Raw genomic sequence first — 12,598 nt, 5'->3', positions numbered from 1 at the left:
ATTATTCAGTTAAGACTCCTTTTTATAATTTACTTTAAAAAAAGGCTGAAGTATAGTTGATTTTATATTATATTTTACCTATTTTATACCTAGTAGTGTGTATCTGTTAATCCCATACTCCTAATCCCTCCCCCTTCCAAATCCCCGACTTTCCCTTTGGTAACAATAAGTTTGCTTTCTCTATCTGTGAGTCTGTTTCTATTTTGTAAAAAGACTCATTTACATCATTTTTTAAAGATCCCACATACTAGTGCTAATATATAATATTTGTTTTTCTCTGCTGACTCACTTCATTTAGTACCATATTCTCTAGGTCCATCCATATTGTTGTGAATGGCAATATTTCATTCTATTTTCTGGCTGAGTAGTATTCTGTTTTGTATATATCTTTTTATCCATTCATCTGTTGATGGACACTCAGGTTGCTTCCATGTCTCAGCTATTACAAATAGTGCTGCTGTGAACATGTGGGTACATTTATCTTTTCGAATTAGAGTTTTTGTCTTTTCCAGATATATGCCCAGGAGTGGAACTGCTGGATGATATGGTAGCTCTACTATTTTTAGTTTTTTAAGGAACCTCCATACTGTTTTCCATATAGGTGACACCAATTTACATCCTTACCTACAGTGTAAGAAGGTTCCCTTTTCTCTACACCCTCCACACCCTCTCTAGCATTTATTATTTGTAAGACTTTTTGATGATGGCCATTCTGACTGGTGTAAGGTGATACCTCATTGTGGTTTTGATTTGCATTCCTCTAATTATTAGTGATATTGAGGATCTTTTTATGTGCCTGTTGGCATCTGTAAGCCTTCTTTGAAAAAATGTCCATTCAGGTCATCTGCTGGTTTTTTGACTGGGTTGTTTGTCTGATATTGAGCTGTATGAGCTATATGTATATTTTGGAAATTAACCCCTTGTTGATTGCATTGTTTGCAAATATTTTCTCCCATTCTGTAGCTTATCTTTTAATTTTGCTGATGGTTTGCTTTGATGTGCAGAGTTTTTTGATTCCCTTTAGGTCCTATTTATTTTTGCTTTTATTTCTTTTGCCTTGGGATATTGCTACGACTTATGTCAGAGACTGTTTTGCCTATGTTCTCTTCTAGTAGTTTTATGGTGTCATGTCTTACATTTAAATCTTTAAACCATTTTTAGTTTATTTTTGTATATAGTGTGAAGAGTATCCTAATTTCATTCATTTAAATGAGACTGTCCAGCTTTCCCAAACCACTTACTGAAGAGACTTTCTTTTCTCCATTGCATATCCTTACCTCCTTTGTCGAAGATTAATTAACTATTGGTGAATGGGTTTATTTCTGGTCTCTCTACTCCATATAATTTACTTTTATAAGTAATTTGCTTTTTAAATTTGTAAGTAAATTACGAGGAGACTACATAAATGATCTGTAATTTTTAAAAGTCAAAATCAGATATCTGATATCTTTATTCACTATTCTTATTATATAATCCCAGGGACTTCCAACTTTTATGAGGTTCATAATAAAGATCTATGTCAATTAAATTAGTAATAGTGGGTTACTAGGAGAAACTGTATTTGGAAACAGATAATTGACTTCAGTGAATCACAACATTTCCAGGTATGTGAAATAATTATTTTCATACAGAGGGCAGACTCTCTGTGGCAGAGCCAACATTAGCCCACAGCACACCTTCACGTAACTGAGGAAAGTTGCCCCCTCCCCTAGGAGTGCAGTGCTACAGCAGAGCGCGGGCTTGATATCAGCCCACGCCATCTTCACAGATGCCCTTGTCTGATGAACAACCAGCACAACTGTACGGGAAGGCCCTGCCTGTTGGAAAGTGAGGGTTTAAGTCTGCAGTATTTATCATTTGACGAAAGACTACGCAATTAGATACCATCAGATAAGCTTACATCCATTTCAAGGTGACTTAGCAAGGTATCTGTGGAATACAATGCAACAAAAGCAATGGTGTAAGAGACTTCTCCCTCACCCAAGCTGAGACAGGTAAGGCATGACTCCGCTTTCCCGCAGGTAGTAGGTGACCACACCACTTCCAGGAGACAGGCTAGTTTTGATGTAAGGCTTCACACTCAGGCCTGCATCCACAGCCTTCTTTGCTAACAAGCCTGTGAAATGGTAAACACAGACATGGTTGCAGGCTGCCCACTCTAGGTGCCACAGATAGTTCAGGAAACACTGACTTTGATCTGCACTTCTGCACCGCCTGTCAGGACCCCACTCACGCTGGTGCTTTCTGCCATTCTTTTGCTGCCTAATAGAAACCAAAGCCTGGCGTGCTGCAGTCCATGGGGTTGCAAAGAGTCGGACATGACTGAGAAACAAACAGTAGAAACCAAATGCTCACTAGCACAAAGTCATCCACGTCTGTTCAGTGAGCTCAGAACGAGCTATGGATGTGAATGATATGAAAAGAGAAGAGCTTTTTGTTTTTTAAAGAGATAAACCATTCATGATTATATTATAGAGTGAGTTTTTCATTTCTGGAGGGAAAGCAATCTTTCTAATTATATTTAGATAAAAAATAATTGGAAGGGTCTGTTCTTAAAGTATACGAACTGTGTACTAGTTGGTGAGGAGTACAGTCCACCTAGAAGTTAAAAATCTTGCTCTCAGATATTTCTTAAAGTGGAATATCAAGGGCTGCTGGGTCACTTGATTCTGGGCAAATCCAGAGGCTATGGATGACAGGGACACTTGGGTGCTCTGACTTAGGACATCTCGCGGAAGTAGGAAAGAAAGAAGGAGTGTGGGTATTAAGAGACAAGAAGCTACAGACAAGCTGGTGTCTTGTCTTACGGAAACTTGTTTGTCCAAAGGGGCAAGAGATGAATACTTGGACAAAGAAAGGTTTCCTTATGCACCCGTCCATTCCATAAAGAAAGAACCATTTGTGTGTGGACACAAGAGGAACTCTTCAGGATATTTTAAAACTTGGAAACTAAAGGGACCTTATATTAGTGGAACTCTGCATGTAAACATTAAATAACCAGAATTGCATAATAGGCAGATAAGTTTTATCAACCAAGTGCCCTGTGTGCTAATTCAGGTGCACTTGGCAATGTATCTAAGACTAAATGCCATGGTATAAAAAGGGATTTTATGAAGAACAATCTGTGGCATGAAAACATTTTTTCCATTTTCTAAATTCAGACACAAGATTCTAGGCTTTACCAGAAATTCATCTTTCCTTCCTCTCTCTTCCTTATTTTCTGTGTTAATTCTAAAGACCACACTACTTTAAATATTTTATATTGGGCACTATTTATTGAATAGACATTTCTGGGCCAATTAGTCTCTGCATCTGGGACGGACAAGGTTCAGGGAACTACAAAAGTCGAAGTGTTAGTCACTTGGTCGTGTCCGACTCTTTGCGACCCCATGGACTGTAACCCAGCAGGCTCCTCTGTCCATAGGACTCTGCAACAAGAATACTGGAGTGGGTTGCCATTCCCTTCTCCAGGGGATCTTCCCAACCCAAGGATCAAATCTGGGTCTTCTGTCCTGCAGGTAAATTCTCTGCGGTCTGAACCAGGGAAGCCCACACATAGAACTTAATTAAGCCCTTGGGTTATGTCTTGGAAATTCCCACCCACATGTCCACAAGACCATCAGATGTATTTACCTGCCCCTAACATCACAGATGGATTACTGGTGTTTGTGCAGCTAGTAATGGCAGCGATTACCACAGAACCATGAGCAAGGGTGAACTTGCTGTTATTATAGATAAATGTCTTATGGTCATTATGATGGTCTGGAGCAACCTGGAATCCTTTAAATCCTTGCTATAGGAAGAAAAAAAGAAAATATATATATATATATGGTCAAAAGTTCTCACTTTGGAAGGAGAAGAAGCACTTTGGTAATTATAATTCTTAAAACATAAACATCTCAGCTGGTAAACTCTGAAATGCTACAGAAAAATTAAAGTTCCCTTCACTCTTTTTAAATCTTTATAAAAGGGAGTCATGATTTCTGAATCTTATTTTGCTTTGAAATTATTAACAATTACCTCCTTCCCACCATAAATATTGAAACACTACAGCTAAAAATTTAGCTTAAAGTTAGTCTAACTCAAGCAAATTAGTACAGATTTAATGGCAACAGAGGGCAGAGGCACTAACCATAAGGAAATTTAGAAAAGGTGCCATTTTGCCCAGACTCAGCCAAGCATGAGCAATGAGGCGAACACAGTGCAGCTGAGCATTTGGTAAAAGGCTGGTGTCCCATGGATAAAACCCATCACTAATCTTGATCATTCATTTGGGAAATGTTCACTGAAAATCTGTGTACGGGGTGCTCTGCTGGGCACTGTGTGGGACACAAATGTGACTGCGACATAAACCCTATCCTCAGACTCCAGAGTCTAGTAAAAGAATCAGACGTGCAAATAACATAAAGTACCAACAATGCAGTTAAAGGATACGAAACGCCACCACAGGGGTTTAGACTCATGCCAGAACGTTCAAATGAGGGAGAGATGACTTTGTGCTATGAGATCTGAGGTCATGCTGTGGAGGAGCTGAGAGATTGGGGCATGCTGGTGAGGAAGGGCATGTAGGCAGGGGTGGCATGAACAAAATCAGTGGCCAGAATAGCTTGTTCAAGCAGAGTGAACGCTGTGGCGAGAGTCATGTGAAGAGTGGATATGCTTTGGAAAAGGAGATTTAGAAAATATGAAAAGGAGGGTTGAGTGTGTTTACAGGCAATAGAGGGCTATGAGGAACCTGCTCAGCTCCTAGCTAAGGCAGGAGGAGGCACCGAGGGGTTCAGTTTGGAGAGGAAATGCCTTCAGTACTAGGCTTCAGGAAGATTCATCATCAGGAGGGGTGAAAAGAAGCCTGTGCCTGAAGAAGCCAGCAGGGGGAGGGTCTCCACCCACCTCTCCCAGCTCCCTACCTTGGCCCCCAGGCAGCTCTCAAAGTCCTTTTTCATGTCAGACACAGCCACTTTGTCCTGAGGCCTTTTGGGTCCGCTGCAGCAAGGCACTACTGTTTTCAAGTCTAACTCCACAACCTGTCCACCCAGAAGAAAAGGAACCACAGAACTGGCATTATACCCACAAAGAAAAAAAACAGCTGTGCCAGAGAATTCACACCACAACAATAAGAACAAACAAACCGGGCTACCACATTCAAAACCAAGAAAGCCAGGGTCCCTTCTTAACACTGAAGGGATGAATTTTCAGAGATCCAGAAGAGTATTTTGGTAGCATGCGACAGGCAGAAGCCTTGCACGCTCTCAGAAAGACCAGGGTGGGCCCTATGGCTGCTGTGGTCTTCCACTTGGCCCTCTTTATAAAGCAGCTCATACATCCTTTTAATTGCTTCAGTTAGTCTGAGATGTGTTTCCTACTGAAATGATAAACCATTGTAATTTTTCTAAGATGACTTGGGGAGATGTCGTCATTAAGTCATCAATGCCAAGAAATGGGCCCTAGTCTGATGGAGTATTTCCTTCCCTCAGCGTATTAATAATAGGAAAGGAAATAATAGTCCCACATCTGGTTTACCCTCTGATCTTGGCTGTGGAGAAAAATGTGGGTTTAGTTTGCACCCTGGACAATGAGTAAAGATAAGTAGTGGATAAACTGAACTAACTGATTGGCTCACACTTAATCAATTGGCTTGCACATTCATTTCTTCCCTATCTATAATTCTGATGTGCTTATCAGCCTTTAAATAGCTCCAGTCCTTCTAAACTTCTTCTCCAAAGGTCATCTACATAAGAGGAATAAATCAACCTAATGGCCAGGAAGAACAGGGGAAGTTATGTTATTTTGTTATGTCTGCAATTCCTTATCTTTTTTATTTTTTCAGCCTTTAACACCCTATTCTTTTGTGATAACTTGGCAGTGACTAATTTCCTACAAATACACCCACCTAGGAAAAATTTTCACAATTAAAACCACAGGCTTGAGGAAGAGGAAACGTGTTCAATGAGAGGTGCTCCCATACCTGGGCAAAGTCTGGGTCTTGAGAGGAGTCACTGAAGTCCCGAAACATTCCTACAGCCTGAAGATACTGTTTAATATGCTGTACTTTTTCTTTGTCACGACCTAATGGGCATTTTAAGAAGTAACAAGTAACAGATGTCAGTATTTTCTGATGAAACTAATACCTTTAGCAGCAACTGCATAAATAATGGGGGTTTCACTTAAAACACTCCAAGCCCTCTGCTGACACTGCAGCCTTCAGGCTCATGGTTTGCCTTTCCAACAGATGCTGCTGTTTACTAGGGACCATGAACCAATCTGCTGTTCTACTGAAGGGGCTGTTTTCTGAAAAGGATTCTAGTCTTACTTATAAGTACTCCTCTCTCTTGGTTATAGTTCTTTTGTTTTTCCCCCCAATTATTTGGCGGCACTGTGTGGCATGTAGGATCTTAGTTCCCTGACCAGGGATGAAACCCATGCCCCCTGCATTGGAAGCATGGAGACTTAAATCACTGGACCACTGGGGAAGTCCTGATTATAGTTCTGAATTAAGAGGTTCCTAAGATCAGCAAATTGCCAAAGTGCCCCTCCTATGCATCTGCCTTCAGCTGGCCATAGACCCTCAACATTCTACATTAGTCCTGTTAAAACAGTAATTTCCCACCATTTCCTACCACAAACCACAAGCTATGTGCCCAGCACTGTGGGCTAAACTTTTTCAATGCATTATTTCAATGTCTAATCCTTTATCCTGACCTTCTGAGACAAACACTATTATTATCCTTATGTATAGATGAGGAAATAGTGGCTCAAGAAGATTAAATAACTTTTCCATGGAACACAGGCTGTAAATGGCAGAATCAGGAGTCGAAGCTGAGTTTAACTCCAAAGTTCAAAGTCCTAACTCATGATACTGTATCACCAGGAATATGACCCCAAATGCTCTGCTATTTCATTCAGAAAGATCCTGGTTGTAGGAGATAATACGCATGGTTTGCCCAATGGACACGTAGTCCTCCCATTTCTCTGACAGTAAATTAAGACTGCTGGAGAGCTTGATTCTTGGATCCACATCAGATCAGCACTTTTGTTTGCCTGTTCACGTTCACTGAATTGTCAAGGTCATCAGCTGTCAGCATGGATCTTATAACAGATGACTGTCTGATCTTCATTAGCATATTTATCATGACCTATTGTTGGGTCCCTGCGTTCACTACACCCTGTGTCACCCTCTCCATGAAAACACATGGGAGAAATTTCTCTTAGGTTTCTGTTTAAGAAAGGGTTCGCCTTCTCTAAAACCATTTGTTTCATTTCAATAGAGGTTATAAATTCAGTACCAGATCAGTAAGAGGTTCAGTGGCCACCTCTAGATCACAGAAACCAATCTTATCTCTGGCTGTAGTTTGCAGTTTTCTGCTCCCCATCATCCCTTCCCTTCTCTTCTTTAGGGTGATGCCTCTACTATTTAATTGAGGGACAGAGGCAGAAGGTAGCACTCCAACTCTCAGCTTTCTCTGAACTATACAAAGGACCTTCTGTTCTCAGGGTTCTGCACTTACCTGTCTGCACTAGGTACTTGATACTGACTTCATCAACTGGGAAAAAGGCGGCAGTGGCCCCATACTCTGGACACATGTTGGCAATCGTAGCTCGGTCGGCAATGGACAACTGGGCTACTCCTGGCCCAAAGAACTCGACAAACTTGCCCACTACCCCAACCTGGCGGAGGTGCTGAGCAACAGGATAATAACAGAATTTGAGATTTGATAACCCACAGTTTTTTTTCAGTATTTATTTATGTTTTATGGTCATGCCAGGCAGCATGCAGGATTGTAGCTCCCCAATCAGGGATTGAACTCGTGCTCCCCACATTGGGAAAGCAGAGTCTTAACCAGTGGACCAACAGAGAAGTCCCGATAACCCTTATTTAAAATGCAGAACTATCCCCTTGCAGTTCTCATAAACTAGCCTTGTGAGTCAACATAAACAATAAATTAGCCCAATATATTTTGGATTATGGGCTTCCCAGGTGGCTCAGTGGTAAAGAATCTGCGTACCAATGTAGGAGACGCAGGTTGGATCCCTGGGTTGGGAAGATCCCCTGGAGTAGGAAATGGCAACCTGCTCTAGTATTTTTGCCTGGAAATTTCCATGGACAGAGGAGCCTGGCAGGCTACAGTCCATGGGGTTGCAAAGAGTCAGACACAACTGAACACACATTATAGATTACTTTTAAAAATAAAACTTAAAAAGCAATGCAACTAATACAACATGGTTTCCTGTAGTAGATCCTAGAACAGAAAAGGGACTTTACTAAAAAGACTGTTGGAATTTCTAGTTTAGTTAAAAATGTCATACCAAGGTTAACTACTATTTCTGATAAATGTACCGTGGTTATATAAGATGTTAACATCTGGGGGAGCTGAGAGAAAGGTAACAGAACTCTGTATTACCTTTACATCAATTCGCCTATAAATCTAAAATTATTTCAAGACAGTTCTTGAGAAAGAAAAAATAATATAAAAACACAATATTAAGAAAAGTTTTCAAAATGAGAAAACTTTCTAAAGACTAAATAAATTCTTTCAACTTAAATTAGTTATGATTTGTACTTGCTGAGTAAGCAAATGCTTTGTTTCCAAGTGTATAATGAATGAATATCCTGAACATAGGTATAAATCAAATGTAACCAAAAGATTCAGGCAGTCTGACTCCCACATCTTTTCCATTCAAGCCATCAGCCAGAGCTGCAGCATCAGTGACCAGCTTGGGCCTGCATGAAATCAGTTTCATGAAGTGTGGACAACCACGCAGACAGGCTCTTCTGATTATGTGGCATTCTGCCAAATTTTGTGGGTAAATCCTATATTATTCTATACTTGAACAATGTGGACATCTCTGATAAGCTGTAGTATTCAAACATATCCAATTCTGATTTTCATGAAGATTAAATCAAAAGTATAGTATCCATCCCAAATACCCCAAGCCTCCAAATTATACAACCAGAAAAAACTTTGTAATAATAAAAAAATTACTTTTCTAATAATCTTTCAAAATGAAACTGCCTTCTTCTGCAAAGCAAGCAAATCATCATAAAAGATTACTTCCAACAAGGGCAAATTTTCTAGCTTGGAAAATCATCCCTTACAATAATGTAACATATAATACAAAGAAATTTTAAAAGTCAAAAATTATTCATAGAAAGAGTTTGTTATTTACATACAAAGAACCACACGAAAAAAGTACAGAAGTATAAACACATGCATGGAAATGATTTTGTACAACCTCAGCATAATGATTATCTTTAGAAATGAGGAGGGTGGCTTTAGCCATAAACATCACATTTCACTTCTTAAAAAAATGTACATACAGAGAGAGCTCTGAAGCAAAAACAGCAAAATGTTACCATCTGTTAAGTTTATGTGGTGGGCATATAAGTGTCATTTTAACTTCTGTGTATTTAAACTATTTCACGGCTTCAAAAACATTTTTTTTTTCCAAAGAGAAAGATCCATGCAGCAACAGAAGAGTAACGTGAACCTAATGATCTGAAATTTGACCGCAGAATTCTCACCTTATCTTGTCTCTTTTAAAGTCATCAATGTACTGTTTCCTAGCATTCCTAGCACATGGAAACCAAGAGAGAGTCCATTAAGGACTTCCTCCCAGTTTGTCACTGAGACTCTCTAAGACCCCAGAAGAGGCAGCGCTTGGTTACCTTGGTGATGGTAAGCACGATATCAGTGGATGTTACCAGGGGGTGGGGACTTCCCACCAGCTGGTAGCCGATCACCTGGGGAAGCACCATGCTGATTGGCTGGCCCAGCATCACAGCTTCCGCTTCGATACCACCCACACCTGTATGCAAAAATGGTTTCATGACTCCTAAGGCATAGTTCAGTATCATTAATAAGTAGTCAACCCACTTACAGTATTTTACTAGTGTAGAGTTATATTTCCATAAAGAACGGTTATCTTTCCTTTATTTCCCTCTACAGAATTTTTAACAAGTGTTTCTTGGAGTGGGGTCTCCCGACATCTAGATCAAAATCCCCGTGATTCCACACAGAAAAGGAGAGTGAGGGTCAGGAGTATCCATTTTTAACAAACTCTCTGGGTGGTTTTAAATTATTTTAAATGTCCATAACCCCCTGTTCCAATTCATTCTTCCAAACATTATACTCAGTGCGTAAAAGGCACAAAACACTTTTCGGGATACTGGAAATAAAGCAGTAAGCAAAACAGACAAAAATACCTTTCCGATATTTGTTGGTCATTCAAATTCATGCTCCTGGAATGTAACGCTATCAAAGTAAATCGAGGTCCATGCCATAGACCAGCATATATGGCACAGGAACCACTCACCCCAACCGAGGACGCCCAAACCATCAATCATGGTGGTGTGTGAATCTGTGCCCACAAGGCTGTCTGGGTAGTAATATCCATCCTGATCAAAGACCACTCTTGCCAAATACTCCAGATTCACTTGGTGGATGATTCCTGAACCCGGTGGAATAATCCTCATGTTGTGAAAGGCCTGAGAGCCCCACTAGGGTTGAGAAATGGGAGGAACACTGTGAATGCCAGACACACTTTTATGCAGCTCACCGCTCCCTTGCACCCCACACATATGAAGAATCAATCAATGGAACCAAGCTCTGCCCGTACCTTTAAAAATTCAAATCGTTCTTTATTTCTTTCAAATTCCAAGTCTTGATTCTTCTTTAAACTGTCTGCCCTGTCAAAGAGAACAACTAAACGTGTAAATTTTAAGGCTTAATATGTTACCAAAGTTATTGATGATAGTAAGTCAAATGGCATATTATCTGTAGGCCTGCTGGGTGGTAATGCATTTATTCACATGGCAAAGAAGAGTTAATTAAAGAAAAAAGATTATTTTTTGATTCAGGTGATTTTTTACAATGCCTTTAAACATGGTGGATAGAAAACATTAAGTGAATCTAAGTAAAAACTATTCTAATCATAAAGTCTGAGTCTTAGAAACAGACTTAAGACATTTATGATGAGAACAGTAGTTTAGATTCTTAAAGAAGCCTTCTTTCCATACACCTTTCTCATCTGTGACTTTGTTACAACACCCCTCTGAGCTGAGCCATTCCTGGGCCTGGCATTTTCATCTGTTTTATGTTGGGAGACAGGGACCCAGTGATGCCAAGAGGCACAAGAATTTGTAGGATCACAACCTCCTATCCTCCAAATGGAGGTTTATAGGGCAGATGGTGCCACCCAAGAACATCTATAAAACCCAAATTACATGCCAAGGTTTGCTCAAAGTCATTCCATCCATCAGGATGGACATGGACAATGCAGAGTATCAGGAAGCTTTTCCAGGATTTTTATAATCAAACTGCATTGTTTTGAGTCAAGGTAGAATAAGTCATAGTGGTAACTCTGCATGCTGAGCACACAGGAAGCATGTGTCATGGACTGACTGAACACATGGAAGGATAGTAAAGTTAATTGCTAAGACCCAAGTCAGACTTCACTAATTGATAATTAACACTTACTGACATTACGAGAGCTAGGCACTAAAGTGCTTTACTGTTTTCTAAGTTAGTCTCCAAAACAGCCCTTTAAGTTAGGGGCAACTAATATCCACATTTCTTTCAGGAGGAGACAGACAGAAGGTAAGGTGCTCCAGACCACCCAGCAAGTAAATGATGGACTTGATATTGAAACCCAGGCAGTCTGACTCCAGAATCGATGTTCTAAATCCCTATACTGCCTCCTTGCAGTAGTAGTTACAGAAACTGTAGCAGTGGTGCTGGTATTGTAATAGCAACAGCCTCCATAATAATTATAGCAGAAGACAAAGTGCAAGATTGCAAGATGCGTCATAGAGTTTACACATGTGCTCATTCAATCATTTTAACAACCCCTCACATAGGTACTACTATTACCCCAATGTATAGAAGAGGAAGCTGAGGCACAGAAAGATTAGATAACTTTTCCAAGTACACTGAGGGCTCCATCCCTCCAGTCCCCACCTGTGTCTTCAGGTCCTCCACCTTCATACCAGTACACTGAGGGCTCCATCCCTCCGGTCCCCACCTGTGTCTTCAGGTCCAGATTCATATTCCCAATGTATCCTAAGCATCTACACCAGGAATGCTTTGGGCACCACAAATGCAACAGGTCAGAGCCTAATGTGTGACCTTCCTCCCTACATCCTCCTACTTGTCTTTGTCTGTCCATCCCTCATCTAAAGATCTCTTCTCCCACTTAGTACCTACAGCTATCAGAGTATTTATTTCAGAAACAGCCTCCTGTCCAGTTTTTCTCAATCTAGTCAACCTATCTTTTGTACTGTCACCAGAATTTGGTTTTCAAAAAAAAAAAAAGATCGTTACAACCCATGTTGAATCTGTCAGGGGATCCCATTTTCTAAATAAAGTACAAATCCTTTTCTTTAAAAAACAAGGTCCTTCAGTCTGACCTCAGACTTCCTTCATGCACTCTCTCCCATCCTCCAGTCCAAACTTTCAGCTTCAGCTGCACTGTGGCCTTCATTCTCTCCCACACCACACTTTCCTCGTGCCTTCGCACGCTCTGTTCTCTGTGTAGAATGCCTTTCCAGCTCCTTGTGGTAAATGTGCCTGGGGACCTAGATCAAGTGATACTCCTGGAAGAA

The 12,598-nt window shown here is 40.4% G+C and overlaps 1 protein-coding gene across 1 annotated transcript in view; it reads right to left on the bottom strand.

Annotated features, from left to right (window-relative positions):
* ACO1 (aconitase 1) overlaps positions 1–12,598 on the bottom strand; it is a 65,371-nt gene that overhangs the window by 17,089 nt on the left and 35,684 nt on the right. Inside the window, exons 5-12 of the mRNA XM_020878985.2 lie at positions 10,615–10,684; positions 10,312–10,495; positions 9,665–9,804; positions 7,506–7,677; positions 5,966–6,066; positions 4,908–5,024; positions 3,634–3,793; positions 1,981–2,116 (exon numbers count right to left, since the gene is read on the bottom strand). Coding sequence (XP_020734644.2) covers positions 1,981–2,116; positions 3,634–3,793; positions 4,908–5,024; positions 5,966–6,066; positions 7,506–7,677; positions 9,665–9,804; positions 10,312–10,495; positions 10,615–10,684 — 1,080 coding nt within the window. The remainder of the gene's footprint in view (positions 1–1,980; positions 2,117–3,633; positions 3,794–4,907; positions 5,025–5,965; positions 6,067–7,505; positions 7,678–9,664; positions 9,805–10,311; positions 10,496–10,614; positions 10,685–12,598) is intronic.

Source organism: Odocoileus virginianus, chromosome 18 (genome assembly GCF_023699985.2).
Source record: "Odocoileus virginianus isolate 20LAN1187 ecotype Illinois chromosome 18, Ovbor_1.2, whole genome shotgun sequence".
NCBI classification, from domain to species: Eukaryota; Metazoa; Chordata; class Mammalia; order Artiodactyla; family Cervidae; genus Odocoileus; species Odocoileus virginianus.
Note: the sequence above shows the minus strand (reverse complement) of the source record. Positions and strands in the feature narration are given on the sequence as shown.